General features: G+C 46.0%; 1 protein-coding gene across 1 annotated transcript; it reads left to right on the plus strand.

The window, feature by feature from the left end:
• The first annotated feature begins 2228 nt into the window (after nt 1–2228).
• On the plus strand, nt 2229–3182 carry LOC149861856 (olfactory receptor 5AP2-like). Its single transcript, XM_090052778.1, has one exon. The coding sequence runs from the start codon at nt 2229–2231 to the stop codon at nt 3180–3182; it is 954 nt and encodes a 317-aa protein (XP_089908904.1).
• Nucleotides 3183–14881: the final 11699 nt, after the last annotated feature.

A 14881-nucleotide genomic window follows, 5' to 3' on the forward strand; every position in this document is an offset into this window, starting at 1 on the left:
CTGCTGCTGCCACCCAGGACACAGCCCCTGGTTGTTAAGTTTCTGGCTGGCACATCTAAACATTCACAAACCTGTCTCTGCCACTGTCCTGGCAAGACTTAAAGGCACACATTTAGAGTAATTTCAAGCATTCCTGAGAGAGAGCCTTGCTAAATAAAGATCAGAGAGTAAAGCGTATTTCTCTCTTTAAAAAACAACAAAAAAGAATTTTCTTTTTGACGTTCAGTCTGTTGAAGCTCTGCTCACTGAATACAGCACTCAAGAAACAGCTCGTCTGGAAATCACTTGAAACAATGTTTGTAAAGCACCGAGACCTGATGCATGACTCCCCAGGGAGACTGCTGCAATATCTATGCCAGCCCCGCACTTGCTTAGCCAGGCTTTCAGCTATTAGTACAACACGGCACTCGGTGGCTGATGAGCTGTGTCGGGAGATGCTCCTTTCCCAAAGATCTCGGCCAGGACGGGGTTGCAGAAGTGCAGAGGCGATTCTTTGATGGGAGACAGCAATGCCTCCCTGTTAGGTAAGGTTATTCTTGCTAAAAAGAAAAAAAGGCGAGGGTTCAAGATTGCACTGCGGGTCAGTTTTCTTACGTAGGAATGTATGTACCAGACCGGTTGCTGGTGTATATAATTAGCATGCTCACCCCTACTGCCCTTGATCAGACCAATGGGGTATCTAGCCTAATATCCTCTCTCCCTGCCTGCCCAAATCCGTTGGCCAATGGGTCTGTCAGCCCAACATCTCCTTTTGCCTGACACCCTGTATTAGACAGCTGAACCCATCTAACACAGTAGCCCTGCTATGTTAAATGTCCTCTGGGCTTTCGTTTCCAATCAGAGCAGTGGAGTTAGACCCATGGCTCCTCCTGATATAATATCTCCTTTCCTTTTGGCTCTAAATCAAACCAATGGGCCAGGCTAGGGCAATATTTCCCAACCTGCCAATCAAGCTTTAACCAAGGGTCCCACCTAGCTTGGTATTTCTTTCCCCCTTCTTCGATACCCTGAATCATACAGACTGGCCCTTTATCCCCATCTCCCTGCCGTACCAGAGATACCATCTCAGCAGGCTAATGTCCCGTCCCCCAGCAATATCAGACCAGACTGACAGCACAGTTGGTCCTTCCCCCAACCTCCCTGCCGTACTAAATTATCCCTTATTGACCAAAAAACCTCAGCCTCTGGTGCTAGGGTCAGCAACTTCCAGGAACATTTTTTATTTCTGACAACCTACTTTACACCCTGCTCTCCTCTCCCAGCCTCAAGGCTGGGACCCTGAGACTGAGTCACAAAAGAGCAGTGAGGAGGAGGAAGACAAGCTCACTTTTTGCATTAAGTTTTTCAGAGATTTGATCAGGGTGGACAAGACTGACATTTTGGCACCTAAGTCCACTTAAGTGTTTAATAGGTGGAGTAGAATCTGACCCTTGTTTTCCTTATCATAGTGAAGCACAGGTGACAGAAATAAAAGAATCAGGCATACAAGGCACTTCAAGGGTCCCAAGTGGGGTTTTGTCAGGATCTGAGTTTCGGTCTTGATGCCTACGTTCCTTCTCAGACCTACTCTAGGCTCTTAAACCCCTAGTAGGTTTTTTCAAAAACATGTAATCTGCTGAGTCCTATTGCTTTCAGCGAGAGATGTGAAAGTCCCACTTGGGTACCCCTGTGAATGTGACCACATAGAGCAGTGGTTCTCAGCTTTTTTGGATTCAGTGCACCTCTGGCTAGACTCAAGGCTCCCTTGCATAGATGTGAAGCATCCCAGGGAAAGTGCTACATCTTAGTTCTCACTTTTTTTTTTGCCTACAGAAAAATAAGAGTGTTTTTTTTTTTTCCTGTTGCAAAGAGCTCAGCCAGAGCACAACGATGGATTTGTAGTTGTAATCTCTGGGTTTATCTCATGAATCATGTTGTGTGATACCCTCCGACAACCTGGGGTGCCATAAGATCATTTCAAAGGTGTCTTGGCTGTGTTTATTGGCGCGCACTCAGTGCTTCTCTAAAGCAACTGCATTGTCTCTTTTCTGGCATTTATAGTGGGAGGCAGTGGGTGGATTGTTCTTCACAGGGGTTCTCCTAGGTTTGGTCTTGCAGTGATGTAGGCATGTTTTAAGTGACTTGTTTAACCTGCATAGTGAGTCTGTTTAGGGCCCTGCTCAGCTCCCCCTTTGCCACAGTCGTGGTTTAGTGCTATAAGTATTGAGTCATCTTTACTCTCCTCCTAGATGAATGACCCTCTGGGATGCACCAGGAGGGAGAATGGCACCATGGTGATGGTGACAAAATTCATTCTCTTGGGCCTTTCTAGCCGCTTGGAAGACCAGTTCATCCTCTTTGGATTCTTCACAGTCTTCTACCTGATGGCCCTGGTGGGAAACATACTTATCTTAGTGATGATCAGCGTGGACTCCAGGCTCCACACGCCCATGTATTTCTTCCTGGGCAATCTCTCAGTGGTGGACATAGGCTACACCACCTCCACGGTGCCCAAGATGCTGGTGAACTACCTGTCACAGGACAAGTCCATCTCACTTCCTGGCTGCCTCGCTCAGATGTACGTCTTCATTTCCTTTGGGGGGATTGAGTGCCTGCTGCTGGGGGTCATGGCGTATGATCGCTATGCTGCCATCTGCCACCCACTGCGCTATGGTGTTCTGATGAGCCAAAGGGCATGCTCTTGTCTGGCTGCAGCTGCCTGGGCCATGGGCTTGGCCAATGCGGCCGTGCACTTGGGTCTGATGCTCCGCTTGTCCTTCTGTCACGACAACATCATCCACCACTTTTTCTGTGACATCCCCCCACTTTTCCAGCTCTCCTGCTCTGACACGCAGATCAATCAAATTGTCACTTTTGCTGTGGGAGGTGCTGTCATCATGGGCTCCTTCTTGGTGACTCTTGTGTCCTACATCTACATTGTTCTGGCCATCCTCAGGATCCGCACCAAGGAAGGACGTCTCAAGGCCTTTTCCACCTGCACCTCCCACCTGGCTGTGGTCAATATTTATTTTGGCACCATCATCTTCACCTACATCCGCCCCAATTCCAGCTACTCCCAAGAGCAGGATCGGGTTCTGCCTGTGCTCTATGGCATCGTCACCCCCATGTTAAATCCTATTATCTATAGCCTGAGAAACAAGGAGGTGAAGGGGGCTCTCCAGAAAGCCTTAGGTAGGAGCTAGAAAAGTCTAGTCTCCTAGATAGTAGTGCCCTGGATTCGGAGCCAGGATTCCTGGATGTTTAGGAGAAGAATAAGGCTGAGTGAGTGAGAACAGGTTGGGGCTGGTAGCTAGGACTCTTGATATCTAGTCCCAGCTCTAGGGGAAGATAGTTAGAGCAGGGGATTGTGCATCAGGAGTCCTAAGATCCCTACCTAATGTAGGAGGTGCGTGCATGTGCGATGCAGTGTTCCAGGCATGAGAGTTTCAGTAACTAAAGCTAAGACATTTTCTGGCTTTCGCTGAACTCTGTTCTGTTTTAAACCATATTAGGGCTAATGTTTTTGGATTTGGAGCAAAATTTGTAAGGGTTTTTCCCCCACCCAATTTCTGAAAACAAACCAAAAAATCTGATTCTAGTTTTTTGACAAATAGTAACCCTTTCTTGAGAAGTAATTTTTCCCACTAGAAGGAGAGAATCAGATGCCCATAATTTGGGTGCACATTGTTTCCCATTTGTGCCTCAGTTGTTAGTCTGTACATCTGGGAAACCCTAATTCAGTGCCAGTGGGAAAACCCCCGCAATTATTTTTTATAATATTTTCCCTACTGTCGCAGAGCTCTCAGGTGCACTGCAAGGGACAGCAGAAACGACTCGGGAGAGACCCCTAGTGGCGGGAAGGGGAAAGCTCAGCTGCCAGTCACCAGGACTGCGGCAACCAGGGAAAAGGGAAGGAGCTTAGCCCTTCTTAAGCCCAGGCAGGAGGCCAGGAGGGCAGTTTCCCTCCAGTGGCTGAGCGAGGAGGAACTCTGCCAGCACAAAGGGGAGAACTCTGACGGTGGGAACATCCCCTGGTCCCTGATGGGAGCTGGTGCGCTCACTGTCTCTGGTAGGGATGGATTCTTATTTTTGACCAGGATGGTCTAGCTTTTATGTTGTAGCCTGGGGGCTTTGTATTCTTGTGTTTATTGTTTTGATTGGAGGACCAGGAGAGGCTATTAGGGGTTGGAGGAGGCCTCATAGGGACTCCACAGTAGAGTGGGGGGTTCCTGGAGCCAGAGAGGGCACAGCATTGTTTGGGGTGCGTTGGCCCCAGCCCGGAGTTAGGGGGCAGGGAGAAGCCCCGACTGAAGGGGGCAGCGAGGAGCCCAATTAAAAGGGGCAATGAGGAGCCCAGAGCTGGCACAGGCAAGAAGCCCCAAAACAGGCAGTGCGGGACAGGCTAGAGGGTGCCGGTAGGGGAGCGGGCTGTGAGATGAGCTAGAGAGCATCCATGTGGCGCAGAGAGTAGGACAGACCTGAACAACACCAGATACATGTGCGAGGCTTGGGCTGCAGTGTAAGGGGAGGAAAGGAGCCGCAGGTAGTGCCTCAGGCACTGAGACAGAAAATAGGCAGCCTCCCGTTTGATTAAGATCTTCCAATCAAGTGAATAACAACAAGGCATGGCAGGCGAGAAGGCAGGTGGTTGGCCCTTGATCAGTGTTGCAGGACCGCTAATAGACAGCCCCGAGGAGGCACAGCTGTCACACCTACAAAAAAGAAGAATCTGTTGGGAAGTTGCCAGTCCATAGCCTGCCTTCAGCAGCAACAACAACAACAACAACAAAATCTGGAAAAAGGAAAGAACAACAATCCAGGATTTTTTTAATTATTTTAAATTTTCCAGTGTTGGTCCTGGCCCTGGCCTTATGTCCCCAGAAAGGCAGAAGCAATCCTGCCACAGTCTCTCCATTGTATTCAATGGCTATGAGATACATGGTTCATCAACACCATTGGGAGAAAGAGCATCCATAGTATCCTCTCTGCCAGGATGTCTTTTTTACTGATTCACCCTCACCCTAGCTTGCTTGCTTTCTGACCCCACATATTCTTTCTGCTTGCTGTCTAAGCGTATATGCAAGTATTGCGTTTGAACTGGTGGAATTGCAGTTTTCCCAGTTGAAATGCCATGTGAAGCACCATTCACTGGGATTCAAATGCTTACAAAAATGGCTGATGCCAAACCCATAACCCCAATCAGTTGGGCACATTGGGATGTGCTTTGGCATCCCAGTGTGCTCTGCTCCCACCCTCTCCTTCTCTCCAGGGAAATGCTTTTTGACTCAGACTACACTGTACTGGCGCAGCCCAAATGATAGAAACCACCTTCCTGATAGCTGTGCTGGCCCATAGGGAAACTGCCCTCCTGCCTCCAGAGTCTGTAGCCCATAGCCCCCATTTGCTTGTGAAAAAAGCTTCTACAACTGAGACTATAACATGTGACCCCCCAACATTGGTGTATAATAGGGAACCCTTACCCTTGTTACTAGGAAAGGAGAGTGTAGTTGGGGCAGAGGGCAGAAAACTTGACCGCAATGGGCAGTAGGTGTAAGCCACCCATACTAATTGAGCCACTGGCCACAGAAGGCCAGGCTGCTGAGGAGGGAATTGGCAGCACCTGGGCCCTTGGAGCACAAAAATGGATCAGAAGGCTGGGCTTGGGGGCATATAAGCCCAGCCTCTGGACATGGAGAGGACAGTGTGACCCTGCAGGTAGGTGAGGTACTTGGGGGATGGGACTGGGGAAACAAGCCTGTCCTAGGTAGGAGGACTAGAGGATACAGGGACCCAAGGCAGGTTGGAACTATTTGAGTTGGTATTTTATGCTCATGAAGACTTGGGTAGTGGGGAAGGTTTGGAGGCCATGTACCAGGGGTGCTTCTCAAGATGAAGCCTTCTCTGGGCAGGGATGTAAAGGGGTGAAGCCTGGGAGCCAATGGGCTGAAAGCTTGCCCAGAAAAAAGGGGGCCAAGGCTGGGGCTGCTGAAACCCAAGCAAGTGTTTTGAGGCTTGAGGGGGACCGCCCCAAAGGGGAAGCACATTAGGGAAGCACAAAGCCCCTGGGGCTGTGTTTGGATAGAGAAGCCCAGGGATAATGCCAAAAGTTACTCCCTGCCTCCAGGGGCCACCTCCCCAGTATATTAGTAATAACAAAGGTGTGGCAGGTGAGACACTGGCGGTGAGGTGGGGCCAGGGAGTGTGGTAGGCAGATATGACCCAACGGGGCATCAGGACCTGGGGTAGACCCACAGGTCTGCTATGTGGTGCATCTTGTATTGCAGGTGATCTGCAGAACATGCAGACAATTCTTTGAAAATATTGTACAAGTGTCAACTGGTTGTATTTCACATGGCTTAAAGTAACCAATTGAACTTCAACTGGTTGATATAAATTACTTGTACACACCCTAAAGGGACAGTTTGGTCAAGAGGGGTGGAAGGCATGCTCAGCAGTTCCTGGTTTATGGGTGTTCCAGTGTGAGCAAACTTCCCCACTTGCAAGCAATATCAACTATAACAGGGTTTATAGAATTGGGAAAGGGAGATGGGATGACAAACAGATTTAAGAACCCCATAATAACAGTATCTACCTCAACCCACTGTTAACAGCTCCAGCTCAGTCAATAGGTTTAGAGTTCTTGCCTAGTCCCACAGATATTCAGTAGAGTTAATATAGCGTTAGCCCAAGATTTCCCTTGCCTCGTTGCTCCTGGGGAGCACTGCTTCTTGCTGCTGTTCTTTTAGATGCAATCTCAGCTTTTTCAGGATCCGGTAGATACAAAATTCTACTTGCTAGTATGCTAAGGAGTTCCCCTTTTTAGGACCAAGTGAGTAACAGGCTCAGACTGAACCTACTAAAGGAACTTGTGTTTCACTAGCACATATCCCTTTATGGTTGGATAGTGAGATGTGATACCATCCCCCTAAGAGGAGATCGCCAACCTGACGCCTCTTCTCCGTCATCTCTTGGGAATCCTGAGCTGGGTGTCCCTTCACCTTAGACTTCCACACAAGCCATGGTGAGCACCAACCGTTGGCTACATTTGCTCAACTTTCTCCTGCAGCATCAGTCGCCTTATGAACTTTCCGATTTTAGAAGGCAGGGCCAGTGCACACAAACCTGACTTCTCTTGCCTCTTAAAAGCAGGTAAAACATGTTATCACAGTCAAAACAAGCACAAAGGAGTTTTTCATCCCTTGCCCATATCTACAACTAGATGATATGCAGATAAGAGAAAAATTTCCCCGTAATCTGGCCTTGCATACTAAAGGTGGTAGGCAAATAAGCATCACAGAAATATTGTCACACATGTACAATAGCAACAGGATCATAATTGTATTGAGTTTTCACTTGAGACACAGAAATAAATGCTGTACAAATATACAGTTGAGCTTATTTCGGGAATCAGTCATTGGGTAAGTTTTTCTGACTGGTATAATAGTTCAGGATGGGATATGTTGATTGAAACTTCTGACCTTAAAAATCTATCAGCTTGATTCCTGTCTACTGTAAATTAGCAACTATCAATTCACCTTTGTGGAATAATAGTTTTTAATTGTTGTAGAACTAGCCTATCAGCTTCTTGGGATCTGGTTGTTGTTCTGGGGTACTTGGGGGTTGGGTGGGTTCCCACAGCCATCCTCCTTTCACTCTGAGAGCATACTAACCCAAGCAGCCTGAACACCAAGAGGCAGCTGCCTGCAAGCAGCCTCCTGGAGCTCAGGTGCAATGTAGAAAGAATGACTTGAATGCATATTCAGTGGTGAAAACACAGATAGGTTCATTAGAAAACTAAACAAAGAAAGGAAAAGAAGGGGGCCGAGGGATCAAAGAAAACCAAAACTGAGACATCTGCGTGTGTGTGCAAACACACATACATGCAAAGGCAGATGCACACACACACTCACATAGCCACAGGCTCCCTGGTTCTCTTCTGCCATGACTTCCCAAGTAAACTTCCTCTTTGTTCACTGCCCCTCCGGCTGATCGCCGAGGAATGACTCATGGACCCTAATCCTATCCCCCTTCATCCCAATGTTTTCTCATCCCCTGTCCATTCAGATTTCATTTCCCATGGCCCAATATCCATTTCTTCCATACAGGATGCATCTACATGTGTGCAGGAGGGCGATCCAGGCTGACCTGGACAGGCTCAGCAAATGGGCGGATGAGAACATGATGGTGTTTAACACTGAAAAATGCAAGGTTCTCCACCTGGGGAGGAAAAACCTGCAGCATCATTATAGGCTCAGCAGTGCTACACTGGCTAGCGCTATGGAAGAAAGAGACTTGGGGGGTCACGGTTGACCACAAGATGAACATGAGCTTGCAATGCGATGCTGCAGCTAGTAGAGTGACCAAAACACTGACTTGCGTCCATAGATGCTTCTCAAGCAAATCCCGGGACGTCATTCTCCCCTTGTACTCGGCCTTGGTGAGGCCGCAGCTGGAGTACTGCGTCCAGTTTTGGGCTCCACAATTCAAAAAGGATGTGGAGAAGCTTGAGAGAGTCCAGAGGAGAGCCACGCGCATTATCAGAGGTCAGGAAAACAGACCTTACGACGACAGGCTGAGAGCCATGGGGCTCTTTAGTCTGGAAAAGCGCAGGCTCAGGGGTGATCTGATGGCCACCTGTAAGTTTATCAGGGGTGACCACCAGGATCTGGGGGAACGTTTGTTCACCAGAGTGCCCCAAGGGATGATGAGGGCGAATGGTTATAAACTCCTGCAAGACCGTTTCAGGCTGGACATAAAGAGGAATTGCTTTACTGTCCGAGCCCCCAAGGTCTGGAATAGCCTGCCACCAGAGGTGGTTCAAGCACCTACTTTGAACACCTTCAAGAGAAATTCGGATGCTTATCTTGCTGGGATCCTATGACCCCAGCGGACTTCCTGTCCCTCAGGCAGGGGCTGGACTCGATGATCTTTCGAGGTCCCTTCCAGCCCTAATGTCTATGAAATCCATGCAATTACCCACAGGTCCTTCATCAATGATACTTCCAAATCAGTGTTATCCCCTTCTGTTTTCCATCCCTTGCTGTAACACCTTGCATTTGGTTTAACTAAACCCAAGTTTTGCACTCAATGCAGGGGGTCACTGGATGAAATTCTCTGGCCTGAGCTATCCAGGATGTCAAGCTGGATGATCTGACAAACCTTCTGGCCTCAGCACCTATGTCTCTGACTGGAGGCCATGGTAGAAGTACTATGGTCCATTCAGTTTACCCACTGACCTAGCATCATAGGTTGACCAATAAATGGCTGATGAAGCCACCCCTTCTTTCCACATTAGAACTGGTGTTTATGGTCCCCTGGCTCAGACACGCAGCTTCCCTTTGCTTGGGAGTCTGCATCATGTATTCTCTAGTGTGACCGCTTTTGCTTTGTGGTTTTGCGCCACAGCAGAGGTATCCCAGGGTCTTCTGCTCAACATGGGCAGCCTGGGCTGAAGACACACAGACGAGTTGTTATGATGCCATCCAGTAAACGGCAGTAGTGCATACTTCCCCTCTGCTGAGGCTGCTTGTTGGCACTCCACGGGGATGTTTCATTGGCTGTCAGCAGTAGTCTGTGACACATGGCTGAACAATTCTGAATTCAGACAATGGAGGGGAGAGGAGTAGTAGACAGACACATGCACATACATACACTGAGTCAGGTTCATTCCTGCCAGTAGGAACAGATGGACAGGCACACACATACATACACACAAAGAGCAAGCCTTGCCCCTGCCACCTGGGGACAGCAGGGACAGACACACACATACACATTCAGTTTCCAAGAATGATCTTGAAAACCAAGGTTTCTTTTGGAAATGCTGCTATAGTGGTTCATAGGCTACTCTGTCAAGCCCTCAGTCTCCTGTTCTCCTCTCCTTGCTGGCTCTCTGGTCTGGTTGTATCTCTGTAGTCTTCCACTTTGGTGCAGAGGGAGAATTTCATAGTGAGAGTCCGTGGAGAAGACTGGGAAATCAGGTGATAAAAGAATAAACTCTATAAAGCATTATTATCAAAACAAAAATTATAAAATGTTTTCTTTTTGTTCAAAATATCCTTTTTAGGGGGTCTGGAGTTTATATAGGTATGTCCACAAGCAGAGTCAATAAATAAATAAACATATGCAGCAGCAACAACAACAAAAAATCCAAAAATATCTATGTTCCACAAAAACTTTATAGCAGTCTAATAATGAACAGGGGCACCTTTGACACTGTTCAGGAGATGTTACTGATGTGAAAGTCACTCCTTACACATTTGTTGCTCTGATCCTGACCACTACCTTTGTTCTTCCTTCACTGGCCTTGCACAATGCATGGAGGAGAAAAATGTCCAACAGAACCACAAGGACAGGATTCCTGCTCCTGGGGTTCTCAGATACTCAGGAGCTCCAGTTCTTACACATTATCATTTTTCCAGCAGCATACCTGGCAGCCCTTATGGTGAATTTCCTCATTATCACAGCTTTAGCCCTCAGCCACCACCTGCATTCCACAATGCACTTCTTTTTGATAAACGTATTCATCCTAGACCTCGGCTCCCTCTCAGTGACCGTGCCCAAATCCATATCAAATTCCCTATTGAGCACTAGGTCAATTCCCTATTCTGGATGAATTGCACAAGTTTTTTGTCTCCTCTACTTGTTGGGAGCTGATTTGTGCCTTTTACTTTTATGCATATGACCAATACGTTGCCATCTGCAAGCCTGCATTGTGGGATAATAATGAACAGGAGAGCTTGCATCCAGATAGCTGCCTGTGCTTGGGCTGCTGGGGTCATCAACTCTGCACTGCACACGGGGAACAACTTTAGTCTACCCGTCTGCCACTCAAATATCATCAACCAGTTCTTCTGTGAAGTGCCCCAGCTGCTCAAGCTCTCTTGCTCTGACACATACTGAAGGCAAGAGTTCCCAGCTCTCTGTGATATGTTTTTAACTCTAGGCTGTTTTGTTTTCATCCTTGTGTCGTATGTTCAGATCTTCACCACAGTGTGGAGAATCCCCCTGAGCAGGGCCATTAGAAAGCCTTCTCCACCTGCATTCCTCACCTGATCGTGGTCTCCCTGTTTCTTTCCATTGGTGGCATTGCCTACATGAAGCCCATCTCTGACTCCCCGTCCCCTCTGGATCTCCTGGCAGCTGTTCTGTATTCTATGGTGCCTCCATTGATGAATCCGGTCATCTACAGCATGAGGAACAAGGAGATCCAAGCTGCCTTGAGAAAATTGCTCCAAAGGCAGATCCTCTCCAAAAACAATATGTCCATCTTTCTCTGATGACTTTCCTCTACTCATATGTTTCTTTTATAATTAAATAATTAAACTATTGTTTTCATACTATAGTGTGCAACCTATTTACAAACAATGAAGGTGGCGGGATAATTCTGTAGCTGTCTGTAAGGACAATGACACTTTACTTTCCTACTTTAATGGTGTTAACACAAAATGACCGAAGTCATGTTTCATGCGTCAATTTTACTGTCTTTGTGCCACCTAGAATCAATCCCATCAACTGCAAGATGCTGAAGAATTGAAGACATTCATTTATTAATTGGACTAATCAATTATTTGGATGAATATATAGGCAAATATTCAGATTCTGTGAAGCTTGGAGGAACTGCAGACATTTTAGAGTGTAGGAATAGAATTTGGACGGATGTGGATAGACTGGGAAGCTGGGCTAGAAATAACAGAATGAAGTCCAAAGAAACAACTGCAGGTTGCTGCACCTAGCGAAGAATAATCAAAAGCACAAATACAAGTTGGGTTATAAATGCCTGGGTGGTATCATTGTTGAAAAAGATATTGGGGATCTGGTGGATCACAGACTCAACATGAGTCAGTAATTTGATGCATCTACAAAAACATGAATCTGGTTTGGGCTGCAGCCACAGGAGTATTAGATATAAAACACGAAGGTGATAGTACCATTCTAGATGACACTGGTTAGGCTTCATCTAGACTACTATGTAACGTTCTGGGCTCCATATTTTAAGAAACAATTTTAACAAAGTAGGGAAGTTCAGAGATAGGTGACATGAACGATAATGGGCTGGAATGCAAGCCATGCAAGGAGAGGTTTAGCAAACTAGACATATTTAGCTTGAAGAAAAGGCAACTAAGGGGGCATATCACAGCCATCTTGTAATATCAGAAATACTGACATGCAACAGTGGGTGAAAAACAACAGTTCTCCATTGCTGCATAGGGAAGGATGTCAAGCTTCAGATTAAAACAAGTAATTTTAGATTAGATTTGAGGAAAAAAGCACCCTTGTTTTCAGAATAGTGAGGATGTGGAATAGATTGCCCAGGGAAGTTGTTGAACCTTCAACTGGAGGTTTTCAAGAAGAGGTTGGATGGACATTGGTCAGGGATAATTTAGGTGCAACATTCCTGCATTTGTGCGGGCGTTGGACCACATGACTTTTTAGGCCCCTTCTAACCCTGTGATTCTATTTTTATTATTTACATCACTAATATGTAGTGGATTAAAACAATGGACTGCAAGAGAATAGACAGTGAGACGGTAGTATTATTGGATGTCTTCTTACACGACCTCATTTTTTTTCCTTTGGTAGGGCAGACAGACAGATGGGTACTAGTTCTCATGATATTTCATGCATGTGTGAAGTGTTTGAATTTAAGATGACATTAATAAGGTTTTAACAAATTATCTAATTTTACTGAAACAGCACTTTCCAAAGAGAAGTGCTTGGGGTTCCAGTTGGAGCCTGATCACATTAAACTTAGTAGAATGATCCCATATCTTAACTACTGCAACTAGGTCTTGAATCCACCCAGGTCTTATCTAAACCTGTGTATGGCACAGGGCTCCCTTATTCCATCGTAGAACATGCTTTCTTGCCCACGTCTGCTGGAGTGCTCCTTCAACTTCTTTTTCCTGAAGGCTGTGAATGAAAGGGTAATTTGCTTGAGTTTTTCCTCCTACCTTCATACCCTTGATCCTATTTTCTATCATCTTTAGGTCTGGTACTTCTTTTCTGCCCAGAGCCCAACGCTGGTGACTAGAGCACTGAAGGTATCAGGCATAGGGATGAAGTGTTCTGATAAGTGGTGCTGGGTAGAATCTAGATGGAATGAGGGGGTTACATGCTGAGAACTGAGTTGACAATAGTGGGGATTACCCAAATGTATGTTGCTGAGGAGCTGCTAAGTGGCTAAATGTGCATTGAAGTTGAAGGTGTGGGAGCTGGTTTGAATGGTGATGGAAGGAGCTAGAGAGGGACTGCTGGCAAGAGTAGGTGCTGTCTTATGGCTAGGCATACACAACAAATGACTGAAGACTTCTGTGGTGCGTCTACATGAGATGCTTTATTGCGTTGTGACAGGGAGTTGCCTGGACCACCAGTCAATCCCCTAGTTAGGGTCAACACTCCTCTGTCCTTTAGTTTCTGTCCTGCCACAACTTTGTTGGTATTATTATGAACAGGAGGAAATGCAGCCCATAATAGATCTTTTCTAGCTTGTTTTTGAGACTGGTTCTTTCCCAGGGCTCCTCCTTCCCCTACACTCCGGACTGACACACACCCGAGATGTTTTGCAAATTATGGACCTTGTGACTTCCGCTTTCAACTTCCTTGTCACCTTTGGCTTGGGAATTCTTCTCAATTTATATTAGACACAGATCATTTACCCATAAGTAGAAACTTGAACAAAACTGAAGGTCAAACTCTAGTCCTCTATAGAGACTTTCTTGGTGACTACCACATCACAATTCAGATTCAGGCTTGGCAGGACTTTTCTCGCAGTCCAGGCCTGACTCATGATGAGACTTCAACTCACTTGAAAGGACTGTTGCTCTTAATAAATTATTACCCTAGATGTTCAACCGGGCTCTAGGGCTCACAGGTTTCTGCACCTAAGTCTGTGCCTATGACTTATGTACTGCAGAAAATTAAACTAGAGCACAGCTATTCCATTCTACTAAAATCTATACAGCTAAGACTGTTTACATTTGGGCCTTTGCTTCTGAGCTGTGCAGGACTCCAAGGAATGAGTCCCACGAGCCTTTAGAAGAAAATATCTAAAAAATTGCCTCTTTGCTTCAGTCCTTTTATACAAGGCATGGTTGAGCTCAGCTGCACATTCAGAAATGTGGTTGGATTTACTTCTATCAGTCCAGGGAGCAGAGGAAAACCTCTGAGTTATCTGTGATTTTGGGGATCTAGACTAGTGGTTGGTGCAAAGGAGATTTGACAGATGAACTGGACATAAGCAAAGAATCTTGGTAGGGGAAATTTGAATGACACAAGGTGAGGAAACTTCCACAATTAACTTTAGTAAGTTTGCTGAATCAATTAAAGATCTTGCCTTAGTAAGCTGCAGAGGAGATCTAGGGATATAAAAGTTGAAAGCTGGTTCCAAAAATGATACTCAATATTATGTGTAGTAAATTCTAAGGCGTGAGACTGAGTGAAGAAATTTTCAGTGTTTTTACTATTAAGTCAGATAAAGTTCTACAGCATATTTGGAGGAAGGGTGAGGAATGAGACCTTCTGGGAGCTCATCTTTTTATATAGTATTTTTGACTTCACAAATTACATTTGGTTCTGTTAGCAGAAAGTTTCCAGATGAGATCAATTGAAAGCCATACACTTTCAGATAAGAAAATATCGACCCAGCCACAACTCAGGGGTTTTTGATTTTTGAGTTTCTTAATGGAATATTAAAATGCTTTATGTCAGGTCTTTTCAGAGACAAATAATTCATTACGTTCCAAATTTCCATGAGGAAAAAATAATGGGGAAGTCTACATTCTTAGCATGCAATTTAGAGGCATTATTGATGGGACTATCAAAGCCACTGAGTTTGTTACTCTCCTCCTTACCATTGCCCTTGTTCTATTATAGCCAGGATTTGCACGGTGCCCTGGGAAGAAAG

This window comes from Crocodylus siamensis, chromosome 6 (genome assembly GCF_052110815.1).
Source record: "Crocodylus siamensis isolate JL-2025a chromosome 6, ASM5211081v1, whole genome shotgun sequence".
NCBI lineage: Eukaryota > Metazoa > Chordata > Crocodylia > Crocodylidae > Crocodylus > Crocodylus siamensis.